Source organism: Leucoraja erinacea, chromosome 13 (genome assembly GCF_028641065.1).
Source record: "Leucoraja erinacea ecotype New England chromosome 13, Leri_hhj_1, whole genome shotgun sequence".
Classification (NCBI taxonomy): Eukaryota; Metazoa; Chordata; class Chondrichthyes; order Rajiformes; family Rajidae; genus Leucoraja; species Leucoraja erinaceus.
In genome coordinates, this window is record NC_073389.1 from 33,197,805 (window position 1) to 33,218,392 (window position 20,588).

At 40.4% G+C, this 20,588-nt stretch overlaps 2 protein-coding genes across 3 annotated transcripts in view; one reads left to right on the forward strand and one right to left on the reverse strand.

Annotated features, from left to right (window-relative positions):
* rb1 (retinoblastoma 1) overlaps positions 1-20,588 on the forward strand; it is a 182,457-nt gene that overhangs the window by 155,935 nt on the left and 5,934 nt on the right. Inside the window, 9 exon segments of the mRNA XM_055644844.1 lie at positions 1,159-1,277; positions 1,441-1,604; positions 6,277-6,428; positions 9,284-9,388; positions 12,167-12,280; positions 15,824-15,987; positions 17,797-17,827; positions 18,265-18,407; positions 18,593-18,645. Of these exon segments, the coding sequence (XP_055500819.1) occupies positions 1,159-1,277; positions 1,441-1,604; positions 6,277-6,428; positions 9,284-9,388; positions 12,167-12,280; positions 15,824-15,987; positions 17,797-17,827; positions 18,265-18,407; positions 18,593-18,645 (1,045 nt within the window).
* LOC129702825 (RCC1 and BTB domain-containing protein 2-like) overlaps positions 5,728-20,588 on the reverse strand; it is a 75,668-nt gene continuing 60,807 nt past the window's right edge. Inside the window, exon 13 of one of the 2 annotated variants that reach the window (XM_055644839.1) lies at positions 5,728-5,870. The gene's annotated coding sequence lies outside the window, so the exon portion shown is untranslated. Of the gene's footprint in view, positions 5,871-14,396; positions 14,617-20,588 lie in introns of those variants that run through there. The other variant, XM_055644837.1, reaches the window with a different exon arrangement.

Here is a 20,588-nt window from a genome sequence, read left to right on the forward strand (position 1 = left end):
TTCATCAAATAGACCATCACTTTCTCAAGGACAATTAAGGATAAGAAATTAAACGCCAACTTAGCCTGCAAAACTACATTCCTCAAATGACCAGAAAAGTCCTGTTTTCTATTTACCCTTTTGTAGTATGGTATATTTGCTACCAACTACCATTCTGGATTCTGTGGACTTTTGGAAGAGGTGGTCATTTTTCCACAGCCACCTCTTCAAAACTTTGAAAGGTCATCAGGTCCTAGGTATTAATTTACTCTCAGCCCAATAATTAAAAAAAAACAAATGCTAATTCCTTGGAGCTCCTCATTCTGTGAAAGTGACAATTTAACTTCCTCGCCATTTCTTTATTCTCCAAATAATTTCTGTCTGTCCAAGGAGCCCACATCAATATTTCCTCATCATTTCCTTTTTATACATCTATAGAATCTTTTGCAATCTACTTCTATATTTGAATGAATGGAACACCAAGGTCAGGAATAAACGGGTCATTGGTGAGATGGAAGGCTGTGATCGCCGTATATCAATGCCCCTCTAGTGTTGGACATTTCCACCATGGGAAACGGGTTCTAACTGTCTACCCTATCTATGCCTTTCATTATTTTATTTGAATGGTCTTCTGTAATGTTTCCTTACTTATGGCTTGTGTGTATATATTGAAAAGATTTTATTTAACTATTCAAGGGATCATTCATGAATGCTGTAACATTTGCACCATCACCTTTTAATTTTACATTATTTGTTTTCCGTGCATTAATTTTTTGTTTCCTTCCATTCCGTTGATTTATTTCTATAAATGTAAGGAAAACACAGGATTTTGTTGTATGAACTTCCTGCTCTGAAATGGAGTAGAACACAATTAACAGCTATTGCTGGTTTCTCTTTTCAATTTATTGAAAGATTAGTGCATTATCTTTGCTATGTTTCTGATGGTGATTTGCTCCAGAGATGGAGAATTAAACAAGTCAAAAAACGTGTTCATTTGAATGACAGGAACGTAAGCAAATTATAACTTGTGAAGAATTGTAGAATATTTTGCTGCCTCACTAGTCAAAACCCACTTTCCTCCTATTGTCTATTGTCTGTAAAATGATTCCAACAGTAATTTTGGAGAAATAAAACAGAGATTTGATGAGACTTTTCCAATCCATGCTTCGTTATTTTCAGGACTCACCTTTGTTTGACATACTCAAGCAACAAAAAGAACGGGATGATCAGCCAGATCAGCTTGAACCCACCAGTACCCTCAAACAACCACTCCAGCACAGCCACACTGCTGCAGATCTGTAAGTATAAATACATAGGATGTGCTATTTGCTATTGTTTATAGTGGAATCTTGTAGTTGAAGTTGTAGAACCACAAATCTAAATTAATTTTGTTGTTGACATGGATTTAATTCTTCCTTTATTTGAGCTGCCCAGTCACCTGAGCATCTTTTTTATCCATAGTTATCTTTCTCCTGTGCGATCACCATGGAAGAAAGGATCTGGTACAGCAAACACAGTTCCCACACAACAAACAAAAACTGAGACATCATCATCTTGGCAATCCCAGTCCCAACTTCAACAGAAGTCTCAGAAATCTACCTCACTCTCTCTCTTCTACAAGAAAGGTAATTCAACGCATGAATATTTTTCTTGAGCTTTTACATTTTCCATAATGTAAGCTAACCATTTCAGTGCATAATTTTTATAAACATAATTTTGTTCAGACCGAAAGGTCTGAATGACAATAAAGGATCTATCTATTTCTATTTTTGTGCTGAATGGGTCTAAATTAGGGGGAAAGGGGATAACCAATGCAGATTGCTATATGCCTGCACATTTTACATCAGAAGGATAGGCAGGAAATAGAGATAGGATACCAGCAGAAGAAAGCTCCAGGTGATGAGTAGTCATACAACACAGAAACAAACCCTTCAGCCCACTATTCAAGCCGACCTAGATACCCACCTGTGCTAGTCCAATTTGCTTACATTGGACACTCATCCCTCTAAACCTTTTTTATCCATGTACCTGTCCAAATATCTTCTAAAAGTTGTTTTTGTACCTAACTATTGTACAACCTCTGTGTGGAAAAAGTTGCCCTTCAGATACCTTTTCTATTTTTCCCCTCTTATTTGAAATCTATTACCTCTAGTTCTAGATTTTCCAACCCTGGAAAATGTTACCCTGTCCATGTCCCGTTATGGTTTTATACACCTCTATAAGATCCCACCTCAGTCTCCTAAGGTCCAACTAATAAAGTCCAAGCCTGCCTAACCTCTCCCCATAACTCCATCCCTTGAATCCTGGCAACATCCTTGTTAAACTTTTCCGCACTTTTTCGAACTTAATGGGATCCGCCTTCTCACGTGCTGACCAAAAAGGAACACAGTACTCACAGTGCAGCTTCATGAATGTTTTGTATAAATGTACATAATGCCTCAACTTAAAAATATAATGCCTTCTTAAAAGCCTTCTGAAGCCATTCTATTATCCCAGTACCACTACTGGACTGACCGCCTGATAGATATTGGCACTGAATTCAGACAGCAATGTCCTTCCCAGCCTAGTCAACCGTAAACGTCACACCTGACAAACCCCTGGCTTAAAATGCCCTTTACTGTTAGAGATTTCCACCCCAAGGAAAAAGTGACTGTCTACCCTATCTATAATTTTATGTACTGCTATTAGGTCTCACATCAGCCTCTGACGCTCTAGAGAAAACAATTCAACTTTGTTCCTCTCCCTACAGCTGACACACTTTAATCCAGGCAACATCTTGGTGAAACTTCTGCACCCTTCCAAAGCCACCACAGTCTTTCTATAGTGTGGCGACGAGAATTGCACACGATACTCTAAATGTGACCTATATAAAAAGTTTTACATAGTTGCAATATGACTTGCAAACATTTATATTCAGATCACTAACTGATGAATCAAGCATGCCATATGCTGCCTTTACCACCCTATCCACTTTCAGGGACCTATGGACGCACCCAAAAATTCCTCTGTACATCAACGCTTTTGGGGTACTGTCCATGTACTGCATTCTTTCCTCTTTGTTCTCGTAAAATGTATCACCCCACACTTAAACTCTGTCTGCCATTTCACTGACTAAGTGTACAACTGATTTATTTCCTACTAAATCCTTTGACAACGTTGTGTAGGAAAGAGCTGCAGATGCTGGTTTAAATCGAAGGTAGACACAACATGCTGGAGTAACTCAACGGGGCAGGCAGCATCACTGGAGAGAAGGAATGGGTGACGTTTTGGTTCCTCCAGCATTTTGTGTCTACCTTTGACAACCTTATTCACTATTCACATCTCCGCCAATTTTCATGTGGTCTGCAAATGTACTCATCAGCCACTTACATTTTTCAATCAAGTAATTAATTTCAGAGGCCCCAGCACTGATCCTTGTGGAACACGACCGGTCACAAATCTCCAGCAAGAAAAGCATTCCACAATGATGGAAGTAGTGAAACTAGAAAGTAACACAGAACGCACACTAGTAGGGAACATCTACTAGGTTTATCAACCAGACAGGGCCTGCATAGGTACTATGTGAATCAACATGAACGCTAAAGGGCCTGTCCCACTGCGGCAACCTAATTGGCTAGTGTAGAAGAGATTGCCCTCGATTCATACTCGCAGAATGGTCGACAAGAGATCCTAGGAGGTCTTTGTAACTCTCCTTCATGCTCGAGAGTAGTCCCCGCTTACTCGAGACCTCAGCTAGGTCGCTGCACATTTTTCAACATGTTGAAAAATGCCCGCGAGTCAAAAAAGGTCGCCATGGAAAAAATCTTTTTTTTTTACTCGTAGGTTTAATCAAAGTAGGTCGTAGTAGGTCGGCATGTTATTCATTAGTAATCGAGGGTAGTCGAAGGTAATCGAAGGTAGTCGTAGATAGTCTTCAACATAGTCGAAGGGAAGTCGAAGGAGATTGAAGGAGGTCGTCGTCAATCTCCACTATTCAGTGTCCAATTTTCCCGAAGCTAGTCTTCAACATAGTCAAAGGAGGTCTTCAACATGACACTTTTTCAAACTCTCCTAAACTCTTCTAAACTCGCCAATTAGGTCACAGCAGTGGGGCAGACCCTTAACTCTCATTTGGCCTCATCCTCATCAGTATGCCTGTGTGGATGAAACTATCCATGCATTGATAAAATTGACTACTTGTACAATCCTTGTGAAGGCAGAGTTCCTGTATTCATGGCGAAGACACCCTCTACATATTGCCTCACTCTTTGCAGAGTTATATCACAGGATATTAAAGAGTTGGTTCTGATTATTTCACTGTATGTGGAATTCCTGGTTAGTTGCAGATGCATAGAGCAACTTGCTCTGAAAAGTGATGCATAATGATGAAATTATTAAGTATGTTTATGAACATTTCTTTTGCATTGTGGAATGATTCAAATTCCACACAGATTGATGGAATTGAGGTTTTCTTTGTTTTAGACTGCAAAGCCCTTCATTGATGCTTTGTCACAATATCCATCCATTTTCAATTGGCCATGATTTTATAACTATAATGTAAAAATCTGTAAAATTGATATTTTCACACAGAAAATAGCGAAGAAGTGAACTGGGATTTTTTTTTGTTAGTAGACTCAAAGGCAACATCTCCAAAATGATTAGATAAAATGGGTTGTGCTTGAGATTATGTAATGACTAAATTAAAGGAATGGCCAACTGTGCAGTTGTGTGTGTATGTATGTGTGTGTGTGTGTGTGTGTGGCTTTTCTTAGTGTCTTGCACTGGGGAAAATAAAATGTATGCAAATTAATGCTCTTTCCATCTATCACATGATTGCATTGCAATTGTGTTTTCATTTAGGGAGCACTGAGCTGCTCAGCAGTGCAGTTTACGAATATATGAAATGCTTCCTGTCCTTAGCTCAACTTCACAAAGCATCCGAAAGAAGGAAGGAGAGGCAGGATGGAAAAGAATAGACATAGAATCAATAAAGTTTAATACAGACCAGTGAAGATCACTGTAGAGAGGGTGGAATATGTAGCAGAAGTATAGATTGTACAGATTTATAGAATTTATGCATAGAAGGCATTTCATATGGTTGGGGGATAGGTCCGGGCATTGTGGAGTACAGACACATAAATAAATGATGGGTCTTTGTCTCAAACATTATGGAGGGCACTGCATGCACACACAGTTCCAGAATTCTTTGATGCTTTACAAAACGCTGAATTCTGTTTTAACCCTTTGCCCACTCCCTCTCCTCCCTAATCCCCACAGTTCTGTATAATAATTGGCCAACTGACTCACTATATATGAGGCTTATGAATCCCCATTTCTGGCCATTACTACAATCTGTCCTCCATCACCCCTCACCAAGTAGACAATTGAAAATTTGCCTTCTCATGGGTCCGGTTAATCTGGATTACTGAGTTTTCTGCTCACCATAATGTGACAGGTGAACAGACTCTAGAGATACAGTGCAGAAACTGGCCCTTTGGCCCACCAAGGCCACACTTGCCAACGATCACCCCGTACACTAACACTATCCTACACACTTGGGACAATTTACAATTTTACTGAAGCCAATTAATCTACAAACCTGTACACCTTTGGAATGTGGGAGGTAACCAGAGCACCCGGAGAAAACTCACGCGGTTGCAGGGAGAATGTACAAATCCTGTACAGATAGCACCCGTAGTCAGGATCGAACCCGGGTCTCTGGCGCTGTAAGGCAGCAGCTCTACCGCCACGCCACTATGCCTCCCAAATCTGGTTCTGTTTTTTATTTAGATCTTGAGCATCTTAAATTGGAAAAGATTACCACACGGACATGGTAAAAGATTCATAGATGAGCTCAAAGCTTCCTTGAAAATTGTCCAGCCTCCTCAGCGACTCCTAGGACTCCATGACTCCTGAAAGTAAAAGGGGGAGCAGTCATGATGGTTAATTTATCAGAAACATGCAAACCACCTGCATAAGGAATGGAAGGTGCACACCTCCTCATATTACTGACCTGTCCATCCTATTGAACTGGAGTTCCCAAGTTAAACCTCATCCGCCACCTAAAAACCCACGTAACTAGAGTGGAATCAGGACATCTCAATCCTGAGTGCCTGTTTAAAATGAAGGACTATGCATGCCCACCAGTATGTGAATGATAATATCCATTCACTCAAGCCTGGTCTCTTATTGTTACAAAGTTACACCACATAATAATGGTAAAATATGTAATGGAGACATTGATATTTATATTTGATGAAATAAACTATTGCATTTTAAATCAAAATGGCTTTGTTTCATGATGCATTATTTGTTTAGTGTATCGTCTGGCATATCTTCGACTGAACATGCTATGCAATCATCTTCATCTACCGTCTGAACATCCTCAGCTGGAAGCTATTATATGGACGTTGTTTCAGCACACATTAGCAAATGAACATGAACTTATGAAAGACAGACATTTAGACCAGGTATTGTGCTATTTAGTATTATTATAATTCATGGAATTTCTGGTGCTGGCAACATTAATTCCATGTCTCATGTGGTGGGGCATGATTTTTTACCACTAATGTTCTGAATTCCAGATTATAATTTATTTTATAATGGGAACTACTGAGCAGGGGATTAATGCTTTCCAATGAAACAGAAACTGCAAGGAAACTCTTATGGTCTACTTAGAAATGACTACATTAAAAAAACATTGATGCTCGGGGTTATTCAAGTGCTTCATTATTGTCAAACACGTTACTTTAGGTTTAAGTTTATTATTGTCATGTGTACAGTGAAAAGCTTTGTTTTGCATGATTTCCAAACAGATCAGATAATGCTATATATAAATACTATCGGGCCAAACTCAAATACAATAGATAACGCAAATAGGAAGCTACTTAGTGCATAATGTTGTTCTCAGCATTGTAGCGCATCAGTTCTATAGACAAAGTCCAATGTCTGCAATGGGGTAGAGGTAAATCGGGCAGTACCCTAACTTATGGAAGGACCATTCAGAAACCTGATAACAAAAGGGAAGAAGTTGTTCCTGACTCTGGTGGTAAGTGCTTTCAGGCTTCTGTATCTTCTGTCAGATGGGAACAGAAAGAAGCATTGACCAGGGTGGGTCAAGTCTTTGATTATGTTGTGTGTTTTTACGAGTATGGAGATGGAATCAATGGTGGGAAGTCTAGTCTGTGTGATGGACTGGGCTACATCTACAGTACAACTCTGCAATTTCTTGCAGTCTTAGGCAGAGCATTTCCTAGACCAAGCTGTGATGATAATATGCTTTCTATAATGAGTCTAGAAGTATGTAAGAATCATTGGAGATGTGCAAATTTCCTCATGAAGACGAGGAGTTGTGCTTTCTTGGCTGTCGCATCAATATGGTTGGTCTATGTCACATCATTGGTAATAATATCACCAAGACATTTGAAGTTATCAACCATTTTCACTTCACTATTAATGCTGATTGGGGCATGTACTCCACCCTACTTTCTGAAGTCAAAAACTAACTCCTTCATCTTGAGGACATTGAGGGAGAGGTTATTCTCCTGAGACTAAATTCTCTATTTCCTTTCTGCACTCCTCCTCATCATTGTTCATGATCCGGCCCACCACAGGGGTGTCATCTGCAAACTTGTAGATGGAGTTGGAGCCAAGTTTGCTATTCATTTGTGAGTGTATAGGAAGTGTAGAAGAGGACTGAGATCTTCCAGTTTGTATGGAGATCAGGATTAAAAATCCTAGCTAACGTTCCCTCTCAGTAACTCAAGAGTATTTGTTCTTTTATGGCACCTATAGAGATCTATTAAGATTGGCTAAAAATTGATTATGCATCTTAAAAGCACACCCAAAAAATGCCAAACATTAATCATTTTCAAAATTCCTCGCATGAACAGACTGGCACTTTCTCCCCCTAATCTCTGTCCATCATCTCCTTTACCAAGTAGGCATTCTGTAAAATATTATCTTTCCAATTATAAGCCTTATTCAGTCAGTTTGGTTGCAGCCAAAAAAAGGATTACCAAAATTATAAAGGTTATAACTAGGAGGAGGGGAACAAATCGTGGTGGAAAATCGGAGTGGAAAATGAAGATAGCCACTAAGAATGGAGAGAAAGTAGACCATCTGAAGGGAATGGGATCACCAAGATAAGGAAGATCCCACTCTCAGTCCACGAGCTTTGCTGGCAAATCTCTTGTGAAATTCTATTTAACAATCTTCACCTCCCTTTAGTTTTTTCAATTTTTGAGGCAAGATGGTCCCAGCTGGCTGGCATTAAAGCTGGAATGGAAAATAAATATGCAACATACAGACTAAATAAAATAATTGAGAGCAAATTGCTCCAGATAGTTGGTTGATTCACACTCCCATTCAGAATTGCCCACTACTCTAATCTAGTTTTGATTAGTTTAGATTCCTCTTACTTTAAGGACTGCTTAATCCTGACCTCCAAATTTTGACCAAGGACAGGGTTCCCATTATTCGAGAGAACATTTTTCTGACTTCACTACGAAAGTAAAAGGTGGTCACCCACATCAATACGGTTGATATACAAAAAAACTACAATGTTGCACACAACAATGTGTTTCTGAAGGTTCTCTATGGTGGTAGTGTAGCCTTACATTTATAAGCTCTGGCACTGATATTCCTTTAATCCACATTATTTTCTAAATGCATTGTTTTCTATCTATTTTAATGTATTCATTGTGCAGAAGTGCAGGAGTATGCATGGGAATATGATATATTTGGAGGGGTATTTTAGAGACATCATACACATTAAACCATGTAACTCATTAAGCCATAATTGAGGAGGATGGTGTCCCCTTTGCACCGATGCTCTACTCCCTCTTATTTACTTCGTACAAATTATGTCATTACCTATGCAGAAATAAATGCATTTAATATAGTTTCTCCGAGTTGTGGCAATGGAATGCCAGGCTCAATACGTTATCTCAGAATTAATTTTACTTGAATAGTAGAGCAGTACAATACCACTGTTAGCCTCACTTCTAATAGGATTGACTAATAGTGCTGTTCATTTACTCAAGCCTGAAGAAATGACAAATTGTGTCCTTCAACCATCTATGCAATATTTAGTTTAAGCTATTGATATATTCTCTGCAGTGAGGGAAAAGTTGCTGGATTTTACTTCCCACTACTCCTTGATATTTGCACAGAATTTCTCATCAACAGATTGTTACAACCAATGAATAGTATACACATCCAAAAACCAAATGCACACTAATGAAGAATGTAACATTTTGGCTTTTTTAAAACTTTTTGCCGCAGATTGTGCTCTGTTTAATAATTAATATAACTGTTTCAACAGATAATGATGTGTTCCATGTATGCCATTTGCAAGGTGAAGAACATAGACCTTAGATTCAAGACTATTGTTACTGCCTATAAGGACTTGCCAAATACAAATCAAGAGGTAATATACTTTTTATTGTACCTTTTCACTGCCTACAAAACCGTCCTTAAGATTCGATTGATGAACGCCACATTTGTATTTATTCTGGTACTTATTAGGCCCTTTCTTCTCAGTCTTCTTCTTACCCCATCCTGTGCTCTCACCCCATTCTCAATTGACAAAAGAAGGGAATACATAAATTGAAAATAATTGGTAGGAAAAATGGAGGGACGGTAAGAATTTATTTTCACCTAGACGATGGTAGGTGTCTGAAAACCACAGCCTGAAAGATTTTTAGAAGTAGAAATCCTCATCATGTTTAAATTGATGTGTACTTGAACTATGACCTGCAGAGCTGCAGAACTCGAGCAAGAAGATGGGACCATTTAAAACAGACGTGTTGATCAATTAAAAAAACACCCAACCCAAATACCCTGAATGGCCCTCTTCAGTGCCATAAACTTTCTATAACCTTGATGAGCTGTAGACGATTCAGAAATGCTGTAAAAGATATTCCTCAGTTCTTAAAAATACAGCATCAGTTATCTATCTCCAAAATATCCCCATCACTTTTGTGTATTAAATAATATTCTCGAACTGCATCTAACTCCATTTTAAATGGCCATGTGAAAACTGTTTCTGCCCCTTCTCTGACACTCTATCAGAACTTGCTCCCTTAGGCAGAAAATACCTCGCATATCCACCTCTCAGTTATATAATTTTAAATGAATGTACAGGATTACCAGTTGCGGGTTCTTACTTTCACATATTTTGTTGCGTTATCTTCACTGGATCCAAAATGTGCAGAAGTGAGAACAACGAGCAACTGATAACATTGAGCACGCTTAGCATTAGCAACCAAAAAAGAATTGCACCCCGGTTATCTAATATATTATCACTGGCATTGATCAAATCATGGTCATTTTTTTTCTCTAAAAAAAAAGAAAATGAGTTCATGTGCTTTTCTGAATCTGGTACTAGCTCTGTGCAAAATTGACTCGTTGTGGTACGATCTGCAAATAGCTGGACTGACTCACCCACATCTTTATAAGTTTGGCCAGACGTCAGCATATGTGTCTTTTTACAATACTGGAGAGATTTTGAGGAACAAGATTATTATTCAGTTTTTTACACCAATACACTGTTCTCAACAAAAATCTACCATCATGTGAAACCTTATATATAACAGATATAAAATAGATAACTTCAAGACTGAAAGTCAAAAACTTTTTTTATAACGGACAAATCTTCATCATTTTACCACCAATTTGGACACCCAAAATGTGACATTAAAATCTCTGTCACATGTAGTCATGAATATTTAATTCATAAATAAACTTCATAAGGTCCTTCATTTTGATAATGATCTAGAGAAATATCTTCATCAATACCAGGAGAAAAATACAGTAACATAAAGATAATACAGTGCAGTAAACATCCCGTAACGGTCACTGTGCTTGGTGTCCATTGTCACAACAACCGTTATCGGCGTCGGTACCTCCGTAAGTTAAATCACGGAGGCTCCAAACCTCGAATGCTTTTCAAAAACCCAACGAGGTATCCTGTGGTAGTAGCGATTTTTCGGCGACTCAATAATTTTTTCTTATTTTCCAATTAAATATATCAAAAACATCATGGTGTCAAAAACACAACGACCGTTTACAATATATTTTCCGCGACATATTTTTTTTGGACATAAATTGGTCGGGAGACATTTTACTTACTAAAAAATCAGCCCAAATCAAACTTTCTGACATCAATAAATTTTTGTAACTTATTTCTCCAATTAAATATATCAAAAACATCATGGTGTCAAAAACACAACGACCGTTTACAATATATTTTCCGACATATTAAAATCAATTAAAAAAGTTTTTTTGGACATAAATTGGTCATCAAAACTAAGAAATTGAGCCAATCTTCAATTTGGCAACACACTGTCTCTTGTTTACCTTTCGTACGGACCCAGTCGCTAACTTCATTCCTTGGTGTCAACTTCGGGCAGCTCCGCAACGACCGTTACGGAGACATTTTACTTACTAAAAAATCAGCCCAAATCAAACTTTCTGATGAATCATCGGCCATCGATATAGATTTCAAATTCGCTAATAATGTAACGTTCGTTTTCTGGGACACCAAACCTTTTAGTGTCCACCGCAATGTACGTTTGTGTTTATGATGTGTTACGTGCGTTGCGGTGTCCACTCAGATGGATGCAGTATTCTACTACATGAGTAAATGAATGAAATGGAAACAGTGTTTGCAATTTTATTGTTCCATGTGGTATTCATAAACATAGAAAGGAATAAGAAATACGTGCACTTACTGTGCCAACCAGGTCACTGGTGGACACCACGTGACAACCGTTACACAAAATGTATTTGTGTATTCTGATGCCATTTTCGGAAACTTGTCATCAATATGCTATCTTTTCTTATATTTTTTGTTGATATTTTAGTCATGAACCCAATAAAGTGCTTGTCAACTTTTTTGAAGAAATTTGATATTTGACCCCCTTTGTCACATTTTTGTGTGCAGTATTGTAAAAAGACACATATACATACACAAGTAGAACAGCTAGCATTCTAAATTGCCTCATCCTTGTCTTAGATGCTAGATTTTACTGAATTGATGCAAAAAAAAAATCATTTCAAAACAATACTTCCTCTTTCGGGAAATATTTAACCTCAAGGATTTAGACATGACAAGTTCCACTCCACTGAAGCATTTGAACCACACCATTTTTAGTTAAACTCTTTCGAATATGTTTATTTAATTATTTTTCTTGTTTTTCTTTAGACCTTCAAACATGTACTGATTAAAGAAGGGCAGTATGATTCCATCATAGGCTTCTACAACCTGGTATTCATACAGAGGCTAAAAACCAATATTTTACAGTATGTTTCAACCCGTGTAAGTAATATATTATATTTTAATAACACAAAATGCTGCATAAACCCAGCAGGCTGGCAGTATCTGTGAAGAGAAACCGAATTAACATTTTGAGTCAACAACCATTCTGTTGTTATGCTGTTTTACACAACCATAATGCTGTTTTACACAAAAAAATACTGCCAGTTGAAAAATTAACAATTCTTACCATTTTTAATGCTTTACTGATATTTGTATCTGAATGAAATGCCAGCCTGCACTGACTGCAATAATACAATTTCTTTATTGTAGATCCAATAATTGATCATTTGAAAGCAAAATGCTGCAGATACTAGAAGTCTTACATAAAAGCAAAAAATGAAGGAGATATTCACCAGCCTAGATAACATCTGTGAAGGTTGCACAGTGGTGCAGCTGGTAGAGCTGCTGCCTCACAGCGCCAGAGACCCGGGTTCAATTCTGTCTATGGGTCTGTGTGGTTTGCACGTCATCCCTATGATCGTGTGGGTTTTCTCCAGTTGTTCTGGTTTCCTCCCATACCCCAAAGCCGTGCAGGTTTGTAGGCTGATTGGCATCTGTAAATTGCCTCCAGTGTGTAGTGCCTCTGCAGTCCGTCTGTCTTTTTTTATTTTTTGTCTCGTTTGATGTGTAGTATATAGTGTTTTTTTTAACTGAGTATGTGTTTGGGGGGTGGGGAAACTTTTAAAATCTTTTCCCTGTACGGAGGACCCGACCTTTTCTCTGTCATGTCTCCGTTGTTGTTGGGGCCTAGCACGGTGGAGCAGCCTCCAACCGGAACGCCTGGGGCTCCAGTCGCGGAGCCTGCGGACTTACTTACCATCTGGTAAGTACGGAGCTGGCCGAGCGGAGCGGGAGGAGCTGTGGTGGCGCGCTGCTGCGGCCCGACCCCGGAGATTCAGAGGCTCCAGCTGCAGGTCTGGTGGACGCTAACACCGGGAGCCCGCTGGTCCCTCGTGGGAGACCGCTTTTCGGGGCTTCCGCAATGGCGACTTCTCCCGCCCGAGTTGCGGGGTTGAGGATGACCTGGAGCGGGGCCTTACATCGCCCGGCGCGGCTTTAATGGCCGCGGGACTTATTTACCATCGCCCGCCGGGGGCTTTGACTCTGACATCGGGAGGAGAATGGGGAGTGCAGGGGAGAGATAACACTGCCTTCCATCATAGCGAGGAGATTCGCTGTGATGGGTGTTTGTGTAAATTGTGTTGTGTCTTGGTTCTTCTACTTGTTTGCATGACGGCAGCAACCAAATTTTGTTTGAATCTCAATGAGGTTCAAATGACAACAATAAAATTGTATCATTGTAGTGAGTAGATGTGAAACGGGTGAACATTGGTCAGTGTGGACTCATGTGGGATGATGGACCTGTTTCCATGGTGCATCTTTCAATCAATTCAATCAATCAATAATGAAAATAGACACAAAATGCTGGAGTAACTCAGCGGGACAGGCAGCATCTCTGGAGAAAAGGAGTCAGTGACGATTCGGGTCGAGACTCTTCTTCAAACTATGTAGCTGACATTTCACGCCGAAGTTGGTTCATTATGAGCATGATAGGTCATTGACATATATTTAATTATATATATATATATATATACAAGGGTTGGGTCTGCTCCCCCAACGCACCCGTTCCCTACCCATAGCTCCCATGGGAGGCGTGGCCCTCCAACTGAAGCTGTTTCCGAACATAAGATTCCAGCATTCCCCTGCCTCCCTCAGCAGTCCTCTTTTTAAAAAATTCCAATTGCACCTGCGCTGCAGGTTGCAATAGCAATTCTCCCTCCCCCTCCTGTGAGGTGAAAAGTTCAGAGTGTTCCTGTGTCACAACATTGTATCGAAGTGTGTTGGAAGCTGGCAGGAATTATTTTAACAGTAAAAATCTAGTGAAAGTTGGCATTTTTAAAGCTTTCATCACGAATAACGTGAAATAGAGGATGAAATCTTCAGTGAAGCTGATCACTGCTAGCCGAGCCATTGTGACGTCATCAGTGAATGCTTGTCGTTTTAAATTCAAAGTCTTTTGATTTTTTTAATCAGTAATTAGTCGAGAAATAAAGGATAAAATGTTCAGTGAAAGTGCTCTCTGCCTAGAGGGGAAAAATGTGCATCAGAATATGTAAAAATCACGTGAAAGTTGACATTTTTAAAGTTTTAATCGCTAATAACTTGTCAAATATAGGATGAAATCTTCAGTGAAGCTGATCACTGCTAGCCGAGCCATTGTGACATCATCAGTTGAAGCTGGTCGTTTTAAATTCAGTCTTTTGATTTTTTTAAACTTTTAATCAGGAATAAGTCGAGAAATAAAGCATAAAATGTTGAGTGAAGGTGAACTCTGCCTAGAGGGGGAAAAATTCAATCAGAATATAGAAAAATGTAATCGTTACCGCGTAGTGTTTTTGCGAAGATGTAAAGACAACCACATATACACACACACACACACACGTACAAGATCAGACTTTTAATAAGTACTAGACCAAGTGCAGACCTGTTGGGTCTGTTCCCCCAACGTGCAGTTGAGGGGGGGGGGGGGTCTGCTCTATCTGCGGGGAGAGGGCGAGAGGAAGGAGAGGATGGGGGAGAGAGGTGAAGGGGGGGTGGGGGGGGGTTGGAGCGCGGTCGCTCTCTCCAGCTCTAGGCTCTGCTCGAGCCCAGGCAGCAGCCTCCCCACCAGGCATGGACTGGAGGGGGGCCACGGGCGGGGATAGTCCAGAGGATGCCGAGCGAGGTGGCGGGCGGGCGGTCGTGGAACCGGGCTTTGCCCGCGGCGGCAGTCTCCGGAGAGGGAGAGGGAGAGACAGAGAGAGTGGGGAGACAGCTGGCAGTCGTGGGGCGGCTTCTTTCGGCTGTTTTTAAATGGGGTCTTTGAGGCGAGAGGCGGGCGCCAGCAGCTGTTATGGTCGCTGGCCAGCAGGAGGCGACAAAATGAGTGAGTGGGGGGAGGGTGGGAGAAGGATTTTATTAAAAATGTGTACATAAACACGACAAAATTTAATCAGGAGTGGATACTTGGAATGAAAAGTGAAATCTCTACCGAAATGGAAAAAATCTCGGCGTTTCTGCGTATGGTGTTTGGCATAGCAACGAATCAAAGGCTGGCACCCACAAGACAGGCAGAAACACACACAGCCACACACACACACACACATAGAGTTTTAAATATAGATAGATAGGATGTGATGATAATCACACACATAAGTATGCATGTATAGATACAAATATATATAATATATATATTTGGGCTGTTACGTGTGATGAGGCTGTTAAGGCTGTTACGTGTAATATAACTGGTTTTAGATGACCATGAACATAGTTATAATTTTCTTTATATACTGCATTATATTAAAGTACAAATATTCAAATTACATTCATGTACAGAATTTATGAGAGAGTCATTATGGTTTATCCTTTCATTTTCACAAATGCAAAGTTGTGGGGAAGGAAGCGTGAGTAGGACTCTGAGTTGGTGTGGGTTTCCAAACTGCTGCCTTGTCTGTTCCATGATTCTAATTTTTTTTGTGCACTCTTTTTTAATCTTTCAAACAGCCGCCAACACTCTCCCCAATACCTCATGTTCCTCGAAGTTCATTTGGTTTTCCAACCTCTCCACTACGTGTACCTGGTGGGAACAACATTTATGTCTCTCCACTGAAGAGTTCGTATAAAACTGACGGATTGCTGTCCCCCACAAAAATGACCCCAAGAACACGGTGAGAATATTTTCAGCTTTCAAGTTGAGAATGCGAGTTGCAACGTGTACTGTCTTTGTCTCTAATTAAGCAATCTATGCAATAGAAAATATAAAGATACTGCTACTCTATTAAAGTTTTACTGTATCGTCCTTCTCATTATTTTAGATTTCAACATGCAACTATAGCAGTGATATTTAAATTATTCATTCTGCATTATAGGCTTCAAAATAAGTAAAGTTTTACTTTTAGAATTTATTTTTGGTAAGATAGATTACCTCTGTTTGCTTCATTTTAAAGATTATTACATCAACAAATTAAGTATAAAGAATTCTGGTCATAATTCTGAAAAGTGCCCAGGATAGATCAACACTATTTTACTTTGTTTCTTATTGCCAAAGCCATCTAAAGTTTTTGAAATACTTTGTTGTAGATTGTTAGTTTACTTTTTCAAACCAAATTCTGCTTGTTTGGACTAGATCTTGTGCGATCTTGTCTACAGCCCCACATTCCTTATTTCCTGTAGATGCACCTACTGTTCCAGTTGACCTGAAGCTGTCATTTCTGTAGTTGTCAGCGCTGAGATGCAGGGCTCAGAACTGCAACCTATTGGGGATGTTGAGTGTGTGCCATTGCACACATCATCGGATCCATTGAGGAGAAGTGAGCTGTGAACAGTGACTTGGCCTCAGGTGGATCATAAGTCACACTACAGAATGCCTGGATAGCTTTTTAATAAACCTAATAGATTAAGATAATTCCAAGTTTCATTTAAATACTGCAATTTGCTAGAAATTGATTACAAGCATAAAGATAAAGAAAAATAAATAAATAATTTACACTGGTGCCTCACTGCTCAAGATGTATTTTCAGGATGGAGAGCATGAATGAAATCAGTGCTATGGGTGGTTATTATACATTATATATATATAAGGGCTGTGTTATTGCCAATACTCCACGAGAAACCTGGTGTGAAATCGTGCCTTCTCTGGTGCTGTGAAGGATCAGTTATATATTTCAGAATGATGTGCAGTTTAGAACATGCAGGTGGTGATATTCCCGTGTGCCTGCTGTCCTAATTGTTGGCTGAGGTTGCTGGAGATGCTGTCGGTGCAGTTAATTTTGACAACTATTGTGTGTTGGCGATGGAGGGAATTAATATTTTGGAAGTAAATGGAGTGCCAATCAAAAGGGCTACTTCGTCCTTAATAGTGTCAAGTTTCTTTAGAGTTGCACTCATCTGAGAAATGGAGGATATCCTATTATGCTTCAGGATTTGTAACTGCTAGAGAGTGGAAATGCTTTGGAATATTACAAGGCGAGCCACTCGCTGCAGAATCTCCAGCTTTTATCAGCACTGCGTTTATGCAGCTGCTCCAGTTAAGTCTTTGGTCAATGACAACGTCCATATCATTGATTAATTTACAAATGGAATTAAATATTCTGTTAGCATCAACAAAGATTCCCACTTCTGATGGGAGGAAGGTTATTAATGAAGCAGATGAAGATACGCTGGTTCTGGTTGGTCCTGAGGAACTCCTGCAGTGAAGGATGACTCCTTGGGGCCAGGATGACATGATAACCAAAATATGGCTTCTTGGAGGGTTTTTTCTTTTGATGTCCAAATGACAAGAGCACTCACTTGCATCTCACCTCTGGAATTCATCTCATTGGTTCATGTTTGGATCAAGGCTTTGATGAAGTTTCCAGCTGAATGTTGCTGGCAGACTGCACATTGATTTTATTTTGTATATTTGCATTCTAACCAATAATTTCATGTTTTCGCGTTTGTGTTATTTCAGTACTAAATAACGCTATTTAATTTCACAGAATCTTGGTGTCTATTGGTGAACCATTTGGGGTGAGTGGTATTTTTTTTCAAATCTATTTTATACTTGAAACTCAAGGTAATTAAGCAGTGTAACTTGGCATTGTAACATTGATACTCAGTTCCATTTACATTTAATTAAAAAAGACAACTAACTAGGTTAGTCTTTAAATCTTGAGGTTTAAAAAAAAAAGATGTTAAGGAATGTGGAGAAAATGTACATTTGCAGTTAGGTTACAAATTAGCCATAGTTTAAAGAAGCTAAATGGCATATTTCTTCCTGTGTTCCCTATGACTGAGTGGTGATGGATCTATGTACTGCATGATTGATGAATTATTTTGAATTGAATTGCTGAACAATTGTTGAAAATACTCATACGCCTACAAAACATTCCTCTTCCCCATAACCACCACCACGATCCAGTGTGGACTGCGATCTGTTTAGTAAGTGTTGATAATCGTTATTGCAGACACCAGAAAAATTCCAGAAAATCAACCAGCTGGTCAGTTCCAGCGATCGACACTTGAAGCGGGCTGGGGACACTGGAAGTGTGCCAAAGCCACTGAAAAGGCTTCGCTTTGATATGGATGAACAGGATGAGGCTGACGGCAGGTATGTAATGAAGTTGGCTAGTGCTCCATTCATTTCCAATTGAAAAGCAGCAAAAAATAATTCCACTTTTCACTTGGATCCAAGGGCAAAATAGAAATTACAGATTGTATTACATTTATTTTATCATTGGGATTAATTTGTATTTACTCATCTGGATTTATGTTTATTTTCTTTCTGCCTTTTAGCAAACACTTGTCTGGGGAATCCAAACTACTACAGCAGAAGATTGCTGAAATGAGTAAGTGCTTGATGCCAGGGCCATAAATGCCAGGGCTATAAATGTGACCTTCGGTTCTTTGTAGTTATAAATTTGCCGTTGATCAGCACATTCTGTATGTTGGCAGCACACATCTGAGAGTTTGTGAATGACTTGGTGAGGCAGGCCTTCTCACCTCAGAAACTCTATGTAGTGACTACATCATGTTAAACATGTCATTACTTTGAAGTTATTTAAAACTAACAGACGATAAACATTTTTTAGGAATTTTATATCTGCAGAAAGAACAAACACTGCAAAGTCATAAAAACTAGCTCCCACAAGAGATCTGCCTGACCAAGCCATCAACAATTCAACCATGGCTCAAGCTTAAGAACTTTTGTATCCAATATCTGATTTGAATTTGCCAAATACAGTAATGTCCAGTCAGAAGCAAAAAACTAAATGCTGGAATAACTCAGCAGATCAGGCAGCATCTGTGGAGAGAAATCGACAGGTGATGTTTCGGGTCGGGATCCTTCTTCGGACTGTTTGGAGTAAGGGAAAGAAAGCTGGAAAAGAAAAGTGGGGTTGGACAAAGTGATATGTGGATGGGGTGAGGGGGTTGATTGGTAGCTGCGTGGTATAAGTGACAAAGACTAGAAGCGAAGAGGAGACAAAAGGGTGTCAGCTAAAGAAAGAAGAGGAGTGAAATTAAACCCGGAGGGAGGGATATGAGTGGAAAGGGGGGGTGTGTAGATGAAAGGGGGAAATGCCGAACAAACTTTTTCACTGTCCATGCGACGGTAATAAACTTAAATCTAAACATTCCCATACTGACCTAGCTGTCCTTGGTCTCCTCCATTGCCAGAGTGAGGCCACATGCAAACTTTAAGAGCAGTACATCTTATTCCGCTTGGGTAGCTTACAACCCATTAGTGAAAGCATTGAATTCTCTAATTTAATTTAATAAAAGTACTATCCCCACCAATACCCGACACCCTGCTCCTTTCCCCTCCACCGTATATGCACATCTCCCATCCCAGTCCCACATTTCCCTTTTATCTTCTACTGTCCTCTGTCCTCTTCCACCGATATCTCTCCCTCTGTCTTTACATTGCATTCATCCTCTTCCTTATTTGACACCCTTTTGTATCCTTTTCACCTCTAGTCTTCGTCACTTACTCCACCCATCTGCTAGCCAGTCCCCTCACCTGTATATATCTGTCACTTGCCGGACTTTGACCCACCCCACCCCCTCTTCCAATCAGTCTGAAGAGTCCCAGCCCAAATTGAGTCTATTTCCCTCAGCATATTCTGCCTGACCCACTGAGTTCCTCCAGAACAAGTTTCCAGCATCTGCAATTTCTTGTTTCACCCAGCCCTGAGGATGTTAACCAAGATTGGGCTTTCACTTTGGAAATGATGAGATACATAGGTTTTGGTAAATATAAGGCCAAAGGAAGGGTGGGCGGGGAGATTGTGGGGGGAGAGGGGTGTGTGGGCAGGGGGTGTGTGTGGGAAGCGGGTGAGTGGGCAGGGGGGTTGTGGGAGGAGGGGTGTGTGTGTGGGGGGGGGGTGGATGGGGGGGGTGTTGGGAGGATGGGTGTGTGTGGGGGGGGGGGGGGGGAAGAGGGGTGTGTGTGGGGGGATGGGTGTGTGGCCGGGGGGGTTGTGGGGGGGAGGGAGGGGTGTCGGGGAGGGGGAGAGAGAGCTCGGAGAAAAGATGGGGAAGAGCCACGGGGAAAGAGGGGGATCTCACGGGGGAGGGGGGAAAGAGCCGTGGAGGGGGGCAGGAACGAGCGAGGAGGACCAGAAGGGAAGCGATGGGGACTGACAACGGTCGCTGGTCGCAAGTTGTTCTCCTCCACTGGGGTTAGAGTCTCCGCTTTCCGTGTGGCGCCATCTCCGACTCCGCGACGGGCTGGGCCGCTTCCGATCCCTCCGAAAATTGTGTCCGGTTGGAGACCTCCACTGGCCACCCT